This window comes from Hylobates moloch, unplaced genomic scaffold, assembly GCF_009828535.3.
Source record: "Hylobates moloch isolate HMO894 unplaced genomic scaffold, HMol_V3 SCAFFOLD_18, whole genome shotgun sequence".
NCBI classification, from domain to species: domain Eukaryota; kingdom Metazoa; phylum Chordata; class Mammalia; order Primates; family Hylobatidae; genus Hylobates; species Hylobates moloch.
In genome coordinates, this window is record NW_026652293.1 from 37,788,490 (window position 1) to 37,801,491 (window position 13,002).

Here is a 13,002-nt window from a genome sequence, read left to right on the forward strand (position 1 = left end):
GGGATTAGTTCCATTTCTGCCCTGGCAACTCAGAGAAATCGTAATCTTCTTAAGGTCACCAGGTCCTATTTTGATACAAGAAGAAATCCAATATAACCGAAAGTCATTTTTAAGACTAAATGTTGGCCAGGTGTGGTGGCTCAAGCCTGTAATCCCAGCACTTTGGGAGGCCAAGGCAGGACGATCATGAGATCAAGAGATCGAGACCATCCTGGCCAACATGGTGAAACCCTGTCTTTACTAAAAACACAAAAATTAGCTGGGCATGGTGGCACACGCCTGTAGTCCCAGCTACTTGAGAGGCTGAGGCAGGAGAATCGCTTGAACGCGGGAGGCGGAGGTTGCAGTGAGCAAGATCGCACCACTGCCCTCCAGCCTGGTGACAGAGCGAGACTCCGTCTCAAAAAAAAAAATAATAAAACTAAGTGTTTATCAAATCTATCCTTTGAAAAGTATAACCTTTGAAATTGGCCAGATGTAGACTCAGGAGTGAAAAACCAGATCTTGCTGCTTCCTAATATATATTATCCCATGATCCTTCCTTATCTCCACACGTAACCTAGCACTGCCACTGTGGATGGCAAATGGAAAGTTTTTTCATGGGCTCAAAACTCATTTATAAGAAAATAATTGTGAAAGTATAATACAAATAAAAAATCCTTTGTAAATATAACATATTACAGATAAACAGAAGCCTATAAAGAGGTAAATAGAAACTCATGCAAACTCTATTATAATTTTGCTATATACTAATTTTTTTACACATGCAATCTCATAAGAATGTAATTTTACCTAAAACAAAGTGGAAACAGCTATTGTTTTAGACAATGCTTTATCTTGAACTTAACTTTGCAGTCAGTTCTGAAGAAGAGTTTAGTCAAAACATTAACTTCAGCCAATTTTATTTGTTTCTTGCCTATTCTTGTCTGTAAGGAAGCCTACAAAAAAGACTTTTATATAACATTCTATCAGGGAAATGTTTGTCTGTCATTGAGCCTATATAAAGATTAAATATGATATTGCAGTAAGCCCTTGAATAGTGTTATTTCTGTTGTTGTGTAGCAGATGTATTTTGTAGTCCTCATAAAATAAATAGCCACATTTATGTATCGGCCTCACATATTTGGCCTCTGAGTAAATATATAATTAGAAAAGATCAAAACAACCCCATGGGCAACATATAAAAGCATTTAAAAGCTTTTCTTCATATCAATCTATTTTTGAACCTTATAAAATAAGTCAAGCCTGAGGATAGTAATCTTAAGTTTTTCTGTTTTGCAGTAGTAACACAAGTAAGACAAACATCTACAGCAGCTTTTCCAAAGTCTTGAATTGCTTGCATTTAGGGAAAAAAATGTACTGGCATCAACCTTTTTTATTGAGTATATCAAACGTTCACACATGAGGCATCAGGGCGTTTAGAAAAGATGAAAGTAAGGTACAGTATTATACAACTTAAAAGGTATGAGCCAAGACTCAAGACTGCCAACCAATCCTCAATTCTTTAAACTTTTTTTTAGAGACAGGGTCTTCTTATGTTGCCCAGGCTGAAGCGCAGTGGCTATTCACAGGCACAATCATAGAATAATACAGCTTCGAACTCCTAGGCTCAAGTAATCCTCCTGCTTCAGTTTCCCAAGTGGCAGTGACTTCAGGTACATGCCACCATGCCCAGCTCCTATCCTTAATTCTTAAGAAATCGCAGCAAACAAGAAAAAATCCTTATAATTAAATTAAATATTTAATTTAATTTAATATGATTAAAAGTACATAATATCTATAGTGTTTAAGTGCTGTTTATACCTTAATTGGAAGGTATATGAAAGCTTAAAAAATAAAATATAGAAACATACTTTCCCCAAACTGCAGTTCATACTATATTTAAAAATTAAACATTAGAAAATAAATATGTATACTTCTCTATTTCGTAGTTCGGTAAAACACACAAGCTGTAGATTTGCTTGACTCTCATTTTCCTTGAGAATATACAAGGCAGTATCAACGGATAACCAAGGGGATGGTTTTCCTACAAAGAAAAAAAAAAAGCCCAAACACCTTAAAATAAGCAATCACTTATCTATTCTTTCCTACGTAAAAAATAAGTTACTAGTTTCTTCTTGGATATTTTCTTTAGAAATACATATTCCATTTTTTTTTTTCAAGATGGAGTCTCACTTGGTCACCCAGGCTGGAGTGCAGTGGTGCGATCTTGGCTCACTGCAACCTCCGCTTCCTGGGTTCAAGCAATTCTCCTGCTTCAGCCTCCTGAGTAGCTGGGACTACAGGCATGTGCCACCACATTCAGCTAATTTTTGTATTTTTAGTAGAGACAGGGTTTCACCATGTTGGCCAGGATCGTCTCGATCTCTTGACCTCGTGATCCACCTGCCTGAGCCTCCCAAAGTGCTGGGATTACAGGCGTGAGCCACTGCGCCCGGCCCATATTCCATTTTTATATGTAAACATGGTAGCATTTGCAATAAGGCACAAACCTAAATACAGCAACCTTGTGAGAAACATTTTCTATATACTCACTTTCTAAAAATCATAACTTTTCTTGAACTCATCAAAAGCTGAGGTTGCAGGGCAACCAATTACCCTGAAATCCAAGGAAAAACAGACATTTTCAGGAAAAAAAATAGGATTTAAGCATGGCTTACCTGTGGTGGAGCACACAAGGAAGAGATGTCAGACATCTATGTGCTGACAACCCCAGAATTTATATCTTTAGGATCTTTCCTCTGAATGTTAGACCCATATAACTGTGGATTTCACATTTCCACCTGGATTTCTATTTCCAAAACTGGATTTCCCTAGTCTCTTTAAAACACTGCCCATCTCAATTAATGGTAACTCATTCTTTCCAGTTGCTCAGGTCAAAAATCTTGGAATCTTCTTTAACTCTTTTCTTTTCTCACATACCAAGACCAATCCTTAGGAAATCCTATGGTTCTGCCTTCAAAATATACCCAGAATCTCTACTACCCCCTCTCCCACCAACATCCTGGTTCAAAGCATTACCAGTCCTCTTCCAGAATTCTACAATAATGTCCCAGCTGGATTCCTTGCTTTCTCCTGCGTATCCTTCCATCTACTTTGTTTTTTTTTTTTTTAATGTTTCAAATCTATTTTTAATGTTGCTTGTCAAACATTAACATTTTCACACTTCCAGAAATGACATTAATAAAAATATAAACAAATTGATATAAAAATCTGTGTAGAGTAACCTAGAATTTACAAACTCTTAATAAAAGGTATATTTAAGCTTTTTCAATTATGGGACAACAAATAATAGACTTCATTGCTTGATACTAAAATGGTATTTTTGACTAATCACAAGGAAACTTAAACTACTGTATACTTATAATCATAGGTATTCAGTCCAAAGAGGAAAAAAAGTTTTAGTGCTACTATGAGAACCTGTATCTCTGAAATGTTAGCTCCATAAGTGTAAGCACTCACAAAGATTATAAGATAATAAAATGTGGAAAAAGGCAAACTATGGGGCAATTTAAAGTTTCTACCACTTCCTAAAGATTTTCTTGAATAGAATCATTCATGCTAAGTGGATAAAAGTTACAAATTACAAAAAAAAGATACAGAATACATCCAATAACAAATTAATCAGACTGAGGAATATTTAGTGTAAAACTGGCTTAAAATTGTCAGCAGAATTTCTCAACATCTAACCCTATACCAAATAATACAAATAACAAGGAGATTCTCCAAGCAGTTGGCATTTCTTCAAAACACAAGGGTCCAATTATAAGAAAAACATCACATTATTCAAAGTCCTACAGAATTAGAGGGGGATGTGTACTACTCACGTTTTTGTATAAATTCCATGATTTATCAATAAATAAACCCAAAATATAAATTATAAACATTTAATTTCAGTATAATGTAGACAAAAACAGCAGCTAACTTGTCATCTTTCACAGTAATTTTAACGTAAAAGGTTTAAACATTTATTTTGCCAATATATTTTTCACTGCATATAGGCTTAAAAAAAAAAAAGACAATGGAAGTTGTAAGTAATCCCTTGACATGTGTAAAATAAAATTTTTAGTAGATGGGAATGTATTGATGATAGTCTCTTATTTCTTCTCCTAGATACGCAAGTGATATATCTAAATACTTACTAGAGCCAAATCTATCTCAAAAGTTTAGGTCTTTTTTTTCCTTTTTGATAGTATTGAATGAGAAATAACACTTTAAATAAAACTTTTTCCATGAGGAAGGTACAGTAATTATCCACCTCCTGGATACTCTCCTGTAGTCCTCTGAGTGAGCTCCAAACTCAATCCATACTCCAAGTAACAGACTTAAGATGTTCAATATTGGAACTCTTTGGCATCAATTAAAAAAGAAACCTTGGTAAAAGCAGAATTTACAAACATTTTGTTCCTTGCAGTAGACCTTTCAAAAGACATCTTCAGCAAATAGGTAAGAAAGGTAAGAATTGCTGAGCTAAGTAGAGGTCTCTTTTATTATGGTCTTCATTCTATCATTATCAAACCTTAATCTCATGTCATGTTCCAATGCATTATGTGAGTATTCAATCAAAGAAGTAAGGCTGTTCTCCAGAATTGGTTCTCCGCTACAGGTTAAAACCGACTGCGCCAGCCTTGGTGAAGCTCCACCGACTGCCCTTTGCTCCAGGTAATTTTTGGCGATTTTTAAAGTAATTTTTCCGGCGGAGTTATAGTGGCCTATACTCTCAGATAGGTTATCCTGTCTCTCCCGCTAGATTGATGAGATCAGGCATTACTCGAAAATGGCGCCAAAAGCGCTGAGGCTCCTCATTCAAAATCGTTAGAGCCAACCCCGCCTTCCATCTGCTTTCAATACAGTAACCTAACTGCTCTTGCTAAAATACAAGTCAGCTTATGTCCTGCCGTCTACTCAAAACCCTCTAATAGAGCAGAGACTTGGGAGAATATTGCTCCTTTCCTAACAATAAGAAAAAGTTAATGAACTACAAAATCACAACTTTTCTTGATCCCATCAGAGCTGGGGTTACAGGGCAACTATAAGCTTAAAATCCAAGGAAAGACAGATCTTTCCCAGGAGAGACGAGATGCAAGCACTGGCTTACCCGTGGTGGAGCAGAGAAGGAAGAGATGTCAGGTCCCATACAAGTGGAAGAAGAAGAAAGAGGGCAGAAGAAATATTTGAAGAAATAAGGCAGAGGATTTTCTAAAAATAATGAAAGGCAACAAGCCACATATCCAAGAAGCTCAGAGAACCCCAAGCAGGATTAACACCAAAAAAAAAAAAAAACCCAGGCAATAGCATCAACAACAAAAACAAAAACTACCTATACACACATTCAAACTGCTGAAAATGAAAGATTAAGATAAAATCTTGACCTTATATATGGGGAATAAAAGTCACAAAAAACGTGGGGGAAACCTCATTTCTCTGATCAAAAGTCCAAGCCCTAATCATGGCAAAAAGAAACCTCTTCCTGATTTTTTCCTTGTTTCTCTCTGGCTTCATCTACTACAACACTCTCCTCACTTACTCCATTTGAGACACTCTAGCCTCTGTTCTTCTAACACCAGCACACTCTCACAGAGCCTCTGCACAAGAGTATTCTCTCTACCTGGAATGCTCTGCCACCTCCTCCACTCTTCACCCATCCCTTCCAGCCCCATACACCCACAAGGCTTACTCTCTTGCCTTCTGTGGAAGACAGCAAAAATGGCTGTCCCCCTCAGTATCTACAGCCCTTTGCAATGTGACGTTGCAGCTTTTCCATCAAGAGATCAAGTCTATTTCCCCAGCCTATGAATGTGAACTTGCCTTGTGACTTTCTGTAAGCAACAGAATATAACAAAGTAACACTGTGCTGGTTCTGAGCCCAGACCTCAGGAGGTTCTATTGTGCTTCCGCTTTTGTTTTTTTTTTTTGTTTTCAGATCCCTGTTATACCAAGAGGACAGGTCAAGGCTAGTTTAGTGAAGGATTATTAAAGATCATATGAGGCTGAGTCAAGTTGTCCCAGCTGGGACTTCATACGTAAGAAAGAACCCAGCCAAGACTAGCAAAGCCAGCCACCAGCTAACCTGTAGCCAATCATAACTGTGTGAGCAAGCCCTTACAAAGAAAAAACAAGCCTGGCTCAGACTATGAACTAACAGATCTACTGATTCATGAGTGAAGAAATGTTTAATTGTTTTAAGCCACTGAGTTTTGGGGTATTTTTTTATGTAGCAGTTGGTAACTCACACATCTCTTTCAAAGTCTATTCATATGACACCTTCTTAATGAAGCATATACTAAGCACTCAATTTCAATGGCAACCCACATTCCCTCAGCATTCACTATCCCCCTTTCCCTCTGATTTTCCCATAACACTTATTACTTTCTACATACCACGTCATTTACTATTTATTATGTTTATTATGTATTGTTTCCCTCACTAAAATTTAAGTTGACGAGGGCAGGGATTTTTGTCTTTTTTGAACTCTAATGTATCCTAAACACCTAAATTGATGTCTGGTATATAAGGCCCTCGATAACTATTTGATAAATAAATGAATAAAGGAATCTTGTTAATAAGAATACAGAGAATTAACAACTACACTGAATTTTCAGGGCTATCTTGATTCCCCTCTCTGAAAAATAACTATTGTTATTGTCATTTAAAAGTATCATCTGCCAAACATTACACGTATCCCACAAGAGATGCAGTGAAAACTTTCAAAATCTCTACTTTAGGAAGGAAAAAGAATGGGTGGGTGGGAATCCTCTAGTAAGAAAATGCTTGTATGTAAACAGTATAAAAGAAAAATAAATATTGATTTAGAACAACCAACATTAAAAAAGGTTATCTAGGGAAATCACCCTTATAGATAGATATCTTTCATTGCTTAAAAATTATATAACCATTTTAGGCCGGGCGTGGTGGCTCACGCTTGTAATCCCAGCACTTTGGGAGGCCGAGGCGGGTGGATCACGAGGTCAGGAGATCGAGACCACGGTGAAACCCCGTCTCTACTAAAAATATAAAAAAATTAGCCGGGCGTGGTGGCGGGCGCCTGTAGTCCCAGCTACTCGGAGAGGCTGAGTCAGGAGAATGGCGTGAACCCGGGAGGCGGAGCTTGCAGTGAGCCGAGATTGCGCCACTGCACTCCAGCCTGGGCAACAGAGCAAGGCTCCGTCTCAAAAAAAAAAAAAAAAAAAAATTATATAACCATTTTAGACACTAGAAAAGTATTAATTTTTATCTAGAATATTACCATGAATACGAAGATTATTAATAAATATTGTCTAAGTCACAAAGGGTTTTGAAGGTATTAAAAAATACTTTCAGCTTCATATTGTTCCAAATTATGCCCTTGCAGTACTTCTGTTTGACATATTAATTTTAAAAATTGAGAAATGGAAAAAGCTAAGATTAATTAGCATACAAAAACTTAGTTCTGGCTGGGCACAGTGGCTCACACCTGTAATCCCAGCCCTTTGAGAGGCTGAAGCGGGCGGATCACCTGAGGTCAGGAGTTTGAGACCAGATTGGCCAACATGGTGAAACCCCGTCTCTACTAAAAATACAAAAATACACCTGTAGTCCAGTATCGGAGGTGAGGCAGAGAAGAATCTAAAAGGAGTTGCGGTGAGCCAAGATCGAACCATGATTCCATAAAACGTGCTTTAAACATATAAAGCAATCTACTTGCTTTTCATATGATTAACACAGTTCACGTATAGGCCAACATTTTCTTGAAATGTAACCATATGTTTCTTACTTAGGGAGATTATTTTCTTCCCTAACTAGGACTATGGAATACTTACATAAGTACTTTCAAAGAGGGTACAAATCGACATTTTAAAAATATACAAAAAACTTAAACTTGCCTTCAACTTGATTCAGGTTTAACGGCTTAATTGTTAGATAAACCATGGACCTCTGAGCTATTTGCATCCTGTACTGATGACTAATGATTTCACCATCTTCTTCTAAGAAGAAGCAACCTTTTGATTGCACGTGTTGCCAGTCCTGAAATGAAGGAAAAAAATTATTCCAAACAATATTTGTTAAATGTTTCCAGTATGCATAGTAATAAGGAGAAAATGCAGGGGGATATAAAAGAAATGTCAAATATAATCATTGCTCTCCAGGAACGTGCAACATAGTTAGGAGGTAAAAAACAGACATAACAAAATCCTATTATAGGCAGGGCACAGTGGCTCATGCCTGTAATCCCAGCACTTTGGGAGGCCAACGTGGGCAGATCACCTGACCAACATGGAGAAACCCTGTCTCTACTAAAAATACAAAATTAGCCGGGCATGGTGGCACATGCCTGTAATCCCAGCTACTCAGGAGGCTGAGGCAGGAGAATCACATGAACCTGGGAGGCAGAGGATGCAGTAAGCTGAGATCGCGCCATTGTACTCCAGCTTGGGCAACAAGAGCGAAACTCCGTCTCAAAAAAAACCAATTATAACTGGCAGTAATATATGGTTAACACAAAAAGATAATTACACATGCAAAAGAATTTACTATAATCTAAGTTACTAAAATAGTACCTAACACATTGGCTCAACAAATATTTACCGTCTAACTGATTGGGGTTGGGGGACTAATGTAAACTGAGTGTGCAACTGATGAACTATATCATGAAGAATAGATAGCATTTCAATAATCAAAAGTTAGGAAAAGATATAAGGTAAAGAAGAATTAAGAAAAATAAAGTTGGCCGGGCGCGGTGGCTCACATCTGTAATCCCAGCACTTTGGGAGGCTGAGGTGGGCGGATCATGAGGTCAGGAGTTTAACACCAGGCTGGCCAACGTGGTGAAACCCTGTCTCTACTAAAAACACAAAATTTAGCTGGGCATGATGATGGGTGCATGTAATTCCAGCTACTTGGGAGGCTGAGGCAGGAGAATCACTTGAACCAGGGAGGCGGAGGTTGCAGTGAGCCGAGATCGCACCATTGCACTCTAGCCTGGGCAACAGGGCAAGACTCCGCCACACCCACCCCCGCAAAAAAAAAAAAAGAAAAGAAAAATGAAGTATTGAAGAAAAGTAATAAATAAACATGTTGCTTTAATAGAATGAGATTAGTGCTAGGAGCACAGTAAGAAGGAAGAATTAAGGATTGCTAAAAGAAATATATTGAAAAAAATGACTTTAAATGTAATAGCAAAATAATTGTTTCAGTGTAGATAACTAGAAGCATGCTGAATAAAAGTTTCACAGCTGGCTGGGAGCGGTGGCTCACGCCTGTAATCCCAGCACTTTGGGAGGCCAAGGCGGGTGGATCACAAGGTCAGGAGTTCAAGACCAGCCTGGCCAACATGGTGAAACCCCATCTTTACTAAAAATACAAAAATTAGCCAGGCGTGGTGGCATGTTCCTGTAGTCCTAGCTAGTCAGGAGGCTGAGGAAGGAGAATTGCTTGAATCCGGGAGGCAGAGGTTGCAGTGAGCTGAGATCATGCCACTGCACTCCAGCCTGGGTGACAGAGTGCGACACCGTCTCAAAAAAAAAAAAAAAAAAAAGTTTCACAGCTACAGAACAATGCTGATGAATATAAAATATCACTTTTGAGAAAGACTTTTCTATATTGGCTTTACCATTTCTTGGTCTAGCCACATCCCTTCTTGTCTGAATATATGGGATCTCATAACTAGAAATGAGTAAAACTTGGCCAGCCACGGTGGCTCACACCTGTAACCCCAACACTTTGGAAGGCCGAGGCGGGTGGATCACTGGAGGTCAGAATTTCAAGACCAGACTGGCCAACATTGGCAAAACCCCATTTCTACTAAAAATACAACAATAGTCGGGCGTGGTGGCACACATCTGTAATCCCAGCTACACCAAAGGCTGAGGCAGGAGAATCGCTTGAACCCGGGAGATGGAGGTTGCAGTGAGCCGAGATCGTGCCATTACACCCCAGCCTGGGAAACAGTGAGACTCTGTCTCAAAAAAAAAAAAAAAAAAAGAAAAGAAAAGAAAAAAGAAAAGAATAAAACTTGAAAATGGCATCTTGGACACAAAGTAGAAGATTCTTTATTGAAGTTACGAGAAATTGTGTCATTACCATAGCTATGTGCAAAAACGCTTTTCACTTTATTATTAGTAGGCTTGCCTACCTGAAATGTAAGTAAGAATATTTAGATAATAAGTTTAAGGCTTTAATAATATTGATAACTACTGAAAAGGTGTATGCTAGCTCTATAACAATAACATCATAAAATGTTTTCTAATTCATTATAGAAAGATTTATTATGGCACTGCAAAGGCAAAAATAATTTACATTGAGATTGGTTTCATGCTCACATTTTTAAAAGAAGACTAAATTATCCTAACATATTTACATCTCATTTTTCTATTTAATGTCATAATTATTTTCATATTTTATTAAAAATCTCTATAATTCTAATGCCCTAGATTTTCATGTAATCCTTTCTAATACTGACCTTATGTAGAAACCTATTTTTTCCATTTTAATAAACACTGCTTTATGTTCTGCTTTTAAAATTTAATTTTATATCCAAAATATTTTGCTGTTGAAAACGAATAAAGCTAGAGGACTCATACTTTCTGATTTCAAAACTTACTACAAAGATACAGTAATCAAAATGGTGTGGTACTAGCATGAAAACAGACAAATAGAACAATAGAATAGGATGGATAGCCCAGAAATAAATCCTTGCCTATATGGTCAAATGATTTTCAACAAGGGTGCCAAGATCATTTAATGAGGGCAAGGACAGTCTTTTCAACAAATGAGGCTGGGAAAACAATCTCCATCTGCAAAAGAATAAATTTGGGCTCTTATCTTTTTTTTTTTTTTGAGACGGCGTCTCGCTCTGTCGCCCAGGCTGGAGTGCAGTGGCGCGATCTCGGCTCACTGCAGCCTCCGCCTCCCGGGTTCATGCCATTCTCCTGCCTCAGCCTCTCCGAGGGGCTGGGACTACAGGCGCCCGCCACCACGCCTGGCTAATTTTTTGTATTTTCAGTAGAGACGGAGTTTCACCGTGGCCTCGATCTCCTGACCTCGTGATCCGCCTGCCTCGGCCTCCCAAAGTGCTGGGATTACAAGCGTGAGCCACCACGCCCGGCTTTGGGCTCTTATCTTATGCAATACATAAAAATTAACACAAACTGAAGACCTAAATATGCTAAAATTATAAAACTCTAAGAAGAAAACATAGGGGAAAGCAGACGCTGGATCTGGCAATGGTTTCTCGGATATGACAAAAGCACAAGCAACAATCAAATAAACTGGAATTAATCAAAATTAAAAACTTTTGTCCATCAAAGGACACTACCAACAGAATGAAAAGGCAATTCATGAAATGGGAGAAATTATTTGCAAATCACATATACAAAAAGGGATTAATATTTAGAGCATATAAAGAACTCCTACAATTCAACAACAACAAATCACCAGATTTTTTAAATGGGCAAAGGAATCGTCAAATGATCATCTCTCTAAAGAAGATATATAGAAGGCCAATAAGCAAATGAAGAGATACTCAACATCACTAATCATTAAGGAAAGACAAATCATAACCTCAATGAGATACCACCTCACACCCATTAGGATACCTATTATCAAAAAAACAGAAAATGACAAGTGTTGGTGAGTATGTGGAGAAACTGGAACCCTTGTGCATTGTTGATAGGAACATAAAATGCATAAAATGGTGAAGTCATTGTGAATAACAGTATGGTAATTTCTCAAAAAAGCAAATCTAGAATTCTATATGATCTAGCAATTCCAGCTTCTGGGTATAGAACCAAAAGAATTAAAAGCAGAGACTCAAACAGGTATGTATGACAATGTTCATAGCTGCTCACAATAGCCAAAAAGTAGAAACAACCCAAATGTCAATTGACAGAAAAACAGATAAACAAAATGTGGTAAATACATACAAGGGAATATTATTTAGTCTTAAAAAGGAGTAAAATTCTGGCACATGCTATACATGAATGAGTCTTGAAGACATTATGCTAAGTGAAATCAGCCAGACACAAAAGGACAAATATTGTATGATTCCACTTATATGAGGTACCTACAGTGGTCAAATTCAGAGAGACAGAAAGTAGAATAGTGGTTGCCAGGGGCTGTGGGGAGGGGGAAATGGGGAGTCATTGTTTAATGAATAGAGTTCCAGATGAAAAAGTGCTGGAGATGTATGGTGGTGGTAGTGATGGTTGTACAACAGTGTGAATGTACTTAGTTGATACAGAACTGTATACTTAAATGAGTAAAATGGTACATTTTATGTTTTGTATATTTTATCACAGGACAAACCATTTTGCTATGCAATATTCACAATTTCAATTTAAATGGTTCTAGGATTAAAAATTGAGTTGGGGCTGGGCATGGTGGCTCATTCCTGGAATCCCAGCACTCTGGGAGGCCAAGGTGGGTGGATCACCTGAGGCCAGGAGTTCAAGATCAGCCTGGCCAACATGGTGAAACCCCATCTCTACTAAAAATACAAAAACTAGCCGGGTGTGGTGGTGGGCACCTGTAATCTCAGCCTCAGGAGGCTGAGGCAGGAGAATTGCTTGAAACCGGGAGGTGGAGGTTGCAGTGAGCTGAGATTGTGCCACTGCATTCCAGCCTGGGTAACACAGAAAAACTCCATTTAAAAAAAACAAAAACATTGAGTTGGTATACCATTATTTAGTTAACTATTTCTAAAATGTTAAGACATTTAGGTCATTTCTAATTTCTTATCACAACATTAATAGAATACTGTTTTGTCAAAATGTTTTTCTTCTGAGGAATCATTTCCTTGAGAAGAACTTCTAGGCAAAAATGTATGTATATTCTTAAGGCTATTGACATGTGTTCCCATACTGCTTTATAAAACAGTACTGCCAATTTTACAATATCACCAATGGTATATAATGTAATAATTTTACCATTATTTGGTTGGTATTGTTTTATTGTGAAAAAAATTGGGTGATGTGGGATGATTTCATAAGCAAGGTGTGGGTACATAAAGCATTCATTATGGTATTC

At 37.7% G+C, this 13,002-nt stretch overlaps 1 protein-coding gene across 3 annotated transcripts in view; it reads right to left on the minus strand.

Moving 5' to 3' along the window:
• EFCAB7 (EF-hand calcium binding domain 7) overlaps positions 1 to 13,002 on the minus strand; it is a 51,370-nt gene that overhangs the window by 19,881 nt on the left and 18,487 nt on the right. For all 3 annotated transcript variants that reach the window (XM_032137252.2, XM_058430880.1, XM_032137253.2), the window contains exons 7-8: positions 7,863 to 8,004; positions 1,917 to 2,026 (exon numbers count right to left, since the gene is read on the minus strand). In XM_032137252.2, coding sequence (XP_031993143.1) covers positions 1,917 to 2,026; positions 7,863 to 8,004 — 252 coding nt within the window. The remainder of the gene's footprint in view (positions 1 to 1,916; positions 2,027 to 7,862; positions 8,005 to 13,002) is intronic.